This window comes from Oenanthe melanoleuca, unplaced genomic scaffold (assembly GCF_029582105.1).
Source record: "Oenanthe melanoleuca isolate GR-GAL-2019-014 unplaced genomic scaffold, OMel1.0 S056, whole genome shotgun sequence".
Lineage (NCBI taxonomy): Eukaryota > Metazoa > Chordata > Aves > Passeriformes > Muscicapidae > Oenanthe > Oenanthe melanoleuca.
Genome location: NW_026612705.1, coordinates 55,060 through 62,696, shown reverse-complemented (window position 1 = coordinate 62,696; position 7,637 = coordinate 55,060). Strand labels below are relative to the sequence as shown.

Sequence of the window (7,637 nt, the reverse complement as noted above, 5' to 3'; positions counted from 1 at the left end):
TCACTCTGTCCATGGGATGACAGACAGGCTACCTATAAATTGAGATTATAATCTTCTCTGCTCTGTTAAAGTTGTGTCTTCTTTGAGGCAGGACATTGTGCAATGTTTGCAGAGGGGAGACTCTACCACACTTGAGGTCTTTCACCTGAACCTTATCTTTATCACCTTTTCAACAAAGGCTGAAATTTACCCCTCTGTTGTGTTATCACAAAATCTTGTGTTAGTTTCTCACATAGAACTCTTTGTAGAACAGGCAGATGGCCTAAACATCTGATGCTTGTAGAATACAGCAACATTTACAAATATGAAAAGGACTTTTCTATCTTCCAAAGTTGCACACACACATACTTGCCTTTCCATGAAGATATCCATAATCCAGTGCCAAAGAGCTCAAATGTCTTGGAATTAAAATCACACCAAACACAGACCCCACTGATGGCTGTAACTCCCTCTGTGGCTCCTTGACAGGAATAGGGGATCAGAATCCCAGACAGACACCTGAATATGGAATGTGCTTGTGACAGAGCTGCAAGTAGTTTTGACGAGTTTGTTTTTCTTTTTGTTTTTGTTATTCTTCCCAAAGTTCAGGAGTTTAGCATGACCTTGGCTGAGCAGCAGTGTGTGTCAATTAGTAACATTTTCTGAACTTGATGGTTTCTTCCATTTCTTCCTTATCTACAAGTTTCTGGCCCTACCTACAAGCAGATTCACAGAGCCTTTAAAGACACATTCATCTTATTCCTTTCAGGTTAAAAAGTGTTGAGAAAAACTGCAGATAGAACCTGCAAGAGTTCTAAGGTGGATACATAGCCACCTTAAACACAGGTATTTGTTCAATGCATGCAGCAAAACGTTGTTTTGTGAATGGCCCAGTAACTGTAAAGGCTTTTTTCATGGTTGGTATTAAATAACATTAATGTTTATCTTTAAAATTCAATAATTATAATTTATAATGAATGTAAATATATAGACTAATACTAGATAATATTTATATAATATTATATAGTATATAATACTATATATATACTAATACTATATAATATAGTTATATAATATTATATATTATATAAAATGTATTATATTTATAATATCAATCAATTAGAATTAAATCTAGAATTAAATTATATTAATATTTAATATTAAGAAGATGCTTTGTGTGATGGGCGTTGCACTCTGCTTAGAGCACAAGATTTTACACGTGGATTCAGTGAAAGGTTTTGCGGGCAGAGAGGCGGCTGCGGGAGGTGTGCGGGAACGGGTGCAGGTGCGGGAGGTGAGTGGGAACGGGTGCGGGTGCAGGAGGTGAGCGGGCGCGGGACGCCGCTGCACACCCCGAGCGCCCCGCGGCACCACCGGCTCCGCCACCCGGCGCCGCCGCTCGGCTCGGGCTCGGGGCGGCTCCCGCACGGCCCCGCGCCTGCGCTGCGTCCCGCCCGCGCCGCTGCCGGAGCCGGAGCCGGAGCCGGGGCCGCGCAGGGCGGGCGGGGCAGGGGCGGCTCCGGGCCGGGAGGCGGTGGCTCCGCGCGGCCGAGGCGGCCGAGCCGCGCGTGCCCAGCCCGGCGGGCGCAGCGCAGGCGCCCGGGGCCGCCGGCGGTGGCGCGGCCATGGAGCGGAAAGGTGAGCGCGGCGCGGCCTCCATCGCCCCGCGGGGCCCCCGCAGGGCCCGCCGCCCTTCACGCCTCTCTCTCCTTCTCTCCCTCAGTGCTGGCGCTGCAGGCCCGGAAGAAGCGGACCAAAGCCAAGAAGGACAAGGCCCAGAGGAAGTAAGTGCGGCTCCCTTCAGGCGGCATCTCCCGCCGGCACCGCCGCCCCTTTGTTCCCCCGGCGCTCCCCGCGGGGAAGGGGCTGCCGGGCCCGGCGGCGCGGGGGGCGCTGGGGGCAGAGCAGCGAGCGAGCCGCGGGGCCGGGCGGGTTTGTAACCGGACTTAACCGAGCGCACGTTTCGGCCGCAGGCAGGAGCCGCGCGTGGCCCGGAGCGGCCGTTCCGTTCCCTCGGCGGCTCCGGTGGCGGCTCCTTGGGCCGGACGGGGAGCGGGGAGCGGGGAACGGGAGGGCTCTGCCGGCGCTGCTTCTCCCCGAGACCCGGCCGTGGTGGAGCTTAGGGACGCAGCTGCGGGCGGTGGTCTGCCCTTGCCGGCTCCCCTTGGCCGCTGTGCCCCGGGGGAGTTGTCACCGTCCCCTCTCCGCAGCACCCGGGGCGCTTTAGGAACCAGCTTCTCTCAACTCTCTTTCCCCCTGAGTTGTTTTTTTCTTTTTTTTTTCTTAAATCTTGACGAAAGAATGCCGTGGTGTGTGTTGTTTACTTCATTTTCTAACTTTGATGCTCTCGTGTGGCTTCTCTCCTACCGCAGGAATGTCCCGAGTCTTTATGTGTGGGGAACTTTTGGAGGCAGATGTAAAAATTAGAAGAACTCGAGTGAATGCTAAACAATGGCTTTCAGCAGGCTGCACTGAGTGCTGTGTTCAGTGCTGCTCGTGGATTCCTTTCTATAGAGAGGTGATGGAAATCCTAGAGCTGGTTCTGTATACTCCATAAAATGCTGCTTATTTCTCTAAAATCTCTGGTGACTCAGGATGCTTTTAACTTGAAGGTGGCAGGAACTAAAGATAGTTATTAAGTAAGGCTAAGGCTTTGGGGGTGGGAGTTGGAGGGCTTTTTCTTTAGGCCTAGAGTAATGCTTCCTCAGACACATCACAGGGATTTAAAATATCTTTTTTCTTGTTGCCTCCAGCCAGGAGTCAGTGGTTTTGGAATGGGGCTTTTGAAGAGTGAGGAGCCTTAACCAAAGTATTTGGGAGACATGCACTATGGTTCTGTGCTATTCCATATGTGTTCCTGGTATTTCTTGAAGGTAGCATTAGGACAATTTTTGAAATGCTCTCCTCCTCCTCTAATTTCTGTATGAATAATCCATTGTCTAATTCTATACATGTTACTTTTTTTTTTTTTTCTTTCTCTAGCTGCAGACCAGCAATACTGACTCTGCTAACAGAGTCCACAGTGCAGCTGGAAATTATAATTTCTGTGTAGATTTTGAGGCTGCTGAATAACAACTTTCAGACTGGCATGTTAGGGGATTTTATTATCATTCTTTTTTTAACCACATATTCAGGACAGGTTATATGCACTGCTGGTTAGCTCTTGATTTTGCCACTAACCTTGATTTGAATGCAGAGCCATGCTATTTGTCAAATGCTGTGTTTATATTCTTACACTTCATTCTTCAGCTCTTTTCTCTGGTACCATAAGTTTATTGGATTGTATCTCAGAAATTAAAGAAACTTGCATGTGCTTTGTGCTGTACAACTAAATGAACTCAGTGTCAGTCTCTAACTTTAGGTACAGTTCCACAACATTTATTCTATTTAAATACAAAGCTGCTCTACTTAAATCTTCTAAAATAGGCTTAACTGGGTTGTTTCATGACTTTCCATAAAATCTGTACTTAAAACCATATGCAGTGTGCTTTTAATATCTGGTGTTCCATGCTAGTTTAGATCACACATGCAATTTTTTTATGTAATATCTTTTTTCTTTACATTTGCAGTAAGAAGCGTAATGGTTTTAAAAGGTTGAGTTTAGCATTCTGGATTTAAAACAATTCAAAGTAACTTCCATTTTGAAAATTAACTAGACCTGATTTAAGTTTGCCTATAATCCAAATATTGGTAAAAACAGAAAAAAAAAAAACCACTTGGAAAGGTTAAAAAAACTGGAAAGTTACTTATTTTTTTCATCATCCAGTAGTTAACATTGCTGTATGTCTGGTTCAGACAAGACTAGTCTAGATGATTTACAGAAATACCTTGTAAATACTAGTTATGGTTCTGTGTATAAGCTTTTTTTATAGGAAATGAATATATATTTTTGAAATTAGTATATATTTTTATGGGAACGTCAACCACATTCTTAATTTTCTGTAAATTCAGGATGTTCCTATTTCTTTCACTCCTTTATGTCTTAAAAATTTCATTTTATATCAGTGAAGTAGAGAATGCATTTATCCTAACACTCTTCTGTAGAAAGACAGCAGGCAGAGTTTCTTGGAATTCTGAAGGTGTGATACTTGTAATTCCCCAATCCAGTAAAACTATCCCAAATCTTTTGGTAATTTGGAGGATTCCTTAAACCAGCTGTCTCAAATATTTGCTCAGGAAGCTGCTACTTGATTTGCCTGCTTGTTGGTTCCATTTCTGCCACTTCAGAGAATGTCTTGGCTGTGTACCTTAGTTCAGGTCCCGTTTCTGTGAGACCTGAGGAGCAGGGCAGGGACAGTGACAGCTGAATGCCCTGGAGGGACAAAATGCAAGCTCAGATTCAGGGAGATCCTGAGTTCTAGTATTGACTGTTACTGGCTTGCTTTGTGGCCTTAAGTGAAGCATTGATTTGAATTTCTTAATTTCACTTGTTTTCCATCAAAAAGGCAAGAAATCAGAATTGCTTTAATCTATTTTTAGAAAATGAGAGGCTTTTTCCTTACTGTCAGGAGATCTGCACATCAGAAGTTGCTAACAAAAGCTTGGTAGGTAGGTTCCTGCAGTGTTGCTGCCTAAAGGTAGCTTTTCCAAAAGCTGTCTGATGTATTAATTTTATCATTTCTTGAGATGTGAACATCTTGGGTGCTACCAGTCTGTTAAATCCCGAAGGCTTTCAAACAAACCTCTCTTTAAAAACCAGCCTGTGGGCTTGCAAACTCTTTTTCCTACCAGAGTTTTATTAATTTCAACTGTAAACTCTTCAGACAGCAGTAGCTGGTGAGGTGCATCCAGGTAGTTGGTTTTGCCCAATTCTGTATTTTTGACAAGCCTTTTACAGTTCCTTAAATCAGTTACTGTGTCTTTGGAGTTCATCATAGGTGGACAGAGGTGTTGGGTGAAATACTTGGCCATGTCCTTTGGAGGGTGGGGGAAATGCACAATGGGAACACTTCTCTTACTAGTTTTCCTTGTGTTCTGTGGAATTGCAAACACAATTCTCTGTGTTCTGGTGTTTCATGAGCCCTCCTGGATGGGGATGTTCCAGGAAAGGGTGATGGGAGTGTCAGCAGTTCAGCGTTTCAGCCCTGCAGGTGTCCCTGGGAACACTGAATGCCTTGGTGCAGCAGGGTGGGATCTCTTTAGGAAGCAGAGCAGGATAACAGATCATCAGCTGGTTTTTTTCTGAAGACCCCAGGTGCTGTTTGGATGGGAATGTTGCTTTATTAGCTCTTGCTCAGAGGTGATTCTGGAGCACAGCTTCTATCTGCTTGCATTTGAAAGAGGTTCATGTTCACAGAATCATGAAGGTTGGAAAAGCCCTCCAGGATCATCACATCCAACCTGTGACCTCTCCCCACCTTGTCCACCAGACCAGGGCACTGAGTGCCACATCCAGGTTTTTGTTGAACATCTCTTGGGATGGTGATTCCACCACCTCCCTGGTAATCATTCCAGAGTTTACCAACCCCTTCCATGGAGAAATTCCTCCTGAGAATTCCTTCATTTCATACTCTGTAAGTGTACTATGTAAACAAAAGCATAATGCACAAAGAAAGTCTGGTATTTACTTCAGAACTGTGCTTCTGTTTGAAAATACCAGTTTGATCTAAAATACAAATGTAGTTGTATTTAATTGATGTCTCAGGCAATTTGTAATGGAGTTGGGCACTTGTGACTGTTAAATCATGACTGCTAGTAAAATACTGTGGGTTTTTTCTGTCTGTGTTTTATGTTACAAGGCCTCAGAAGTGCAAAGTGTTTTCTTTGTCCTAGGAGAAAATTACTCCTTTTGTTACTACTGAGATTAAGAGCCAGAATTTAAAAATTAGTCTGAAACAGCCATCCAGATTCAAAGCAGAGACAGACAAGAGACTGAAGAAAAAATTTTATATTGCAGCTCATTTCTCTGAAATGAAGAAAATAAGTGTACTACATAGAACTGGGCTACAGGTCTGTATAATGTGTAGGTGGTGGGTATTTCAGTGGCAGTACCAAATGATCATACTGTTTCATCAAATTCAGCATTTCTGTGTTTCAAGAGAAGTTGACATATTCATGTATAAAACCACTAGTTCTGTGTAAGGGGTGTTGAACCAATTGTACTTCAAAGCAAAATATTTTATTACTGTGAGCATGAATATCTACAGAAGCAGTGGCAGCTGTAAGGTATGTGGCCTGTTCTGGAAAATGTGCATGATCTGAATTTCAGTCTGCTAATTCTGCCTGCCCTGGTGACTTTGATCATTTCTTACAGGCTTTGCTGAGTGGGAGATATTTTTTGCAGGACTTTCAATAGATCCTCTGTCTCCCTCTACTCCTGCAGGGAATCAGTGGCAGAGCCAAGTTAGTGGTCTTACTTTCTCCTCATTTCTTCCCAAATGCCTGCAGTATTCATTATTTTCAAGAAGTTGTTTTATCATTACCTGAAAATTTCTGGCAAGACTCTTGACATGCAGTGAAGTCTCACTTCTTCCTCCTCTCTAAAATTGCTATGAAGAGAGACACAGTTGGTAGTTTTTCCGTCTGTGTAGTCTGGGGAGCAGAAAATTCCTAGTAGGATCTGAGTTTCAGTTTGTTCTTGTGTTGTATCACTTTTGTCTTCAAGGAGCCCTTGAGTTCTAACAGCTCTCTCAGGTTCTTCTTCAATTTATTCAAAGCTTTGCCTGGAATCAGGATCCTGGATTATGTTTTCCTCACTTGTCTTTCTTAAGTATTTTGAACATAAGTTTAAGGTAGAGTCAGAATTCATTGCCTTCACAATTTTTTCATTCAAGTACAGAAGTGATTATCAGACTGTGACAGGACACAACTGAAATCTGTTGGTTTCCATGGAAGTCCCTTGCTTTGTGATAGCTAGAATAGCAGACAGTTCTACAAACACTTGTTAAATGCTGGTGTGGGGGAGTGGAGATGGGAAGCAAGAAACTTGATTGCCTGTTATTTGTGTTCTAATACCTTTCTCATGTGAAAGCCAGTACTTATCTTCCAACTGAGCTCCCACAGATCTGCTAATCAAAAGTATATGTTGGTGCCTCTGAATGCTGTTATTTAAAAACTAAATGTTTGACCATCTCCAGTCTTCTTTTAAGTTCTTGACAGTGATATTCCAGTAGCTCTGGAATGAGTGCTCCATAGCAGCAAGTATTGTAGATCTGCCCTACTGGTGGAAAACACCAGTTATGTATTCAGAAAAATAGGGATGCAACAGTGAATGAGCTGCAATAATCATGAAATAACATGGATTGTACACTCATAAGTCCCCCACCATTGATGATATATAATTCCCCCCAAAACAGAATTTCTTGAGCAGAAAGGCTGGCTGCATACGAGCAGGAAAACACTGTCATCATTTCAGACCTGAATTCATCCTGGAAGTTGTGTGTAGTTAGTTACCATATTCATTGAGCATGAGGTTTGCCAGCAGATCTGCATGTGAGTGCTCATTCTCACTAGATGTGTCTTAACATGATCTGGAAATCACAGACACACTAAGAAATAGTAATGAGATGCAGCCTGCAAGCATTCTTCCTTAAAGAGACATTGTCTCCATGCACAGATGTGGAAATGAGAAAGAGATTTTAAAGCCTGGCTTTTCACCATGCCATATGGAGCTTCTTCTGAATTGAAAACACAGAATCCTTGAGTGAGCTCTTGCTGTG

At 43.4% G+C, this 7,637-nt stretch overlaps 1 protein-coding gene across 1 annotated transcript in view; it reads left to right on the top strand.

Annotated features, from left to right (window-relative positions):
- The first annotated feature begins 1,503 nt into the window (after positions 1 to 1,503).
- Positions 1,504 to 7,637, top strand: part of SRPK1 (SRSF protein kinase 1) — a 25,873-nt gene continuing 19,739 nt past the window's right edge. Inside the window, exons 1-2 of the mRNA XM_056515736.1 lie at positions 1,504 to 1,617; positions 1,703 to 1,763. Of these exons, the coding sequence (XP_056371711.1) occupies positions 1,605 to 1,617; positions 1,703 to 1,763 (74 nt within the window). The 5' untranslated portion in view covers positions 1,504 to 1,604. The remainder of the gene's footprint in view (positions 1,618 to 1,702; positions 1,764 to 7,637) is intronic.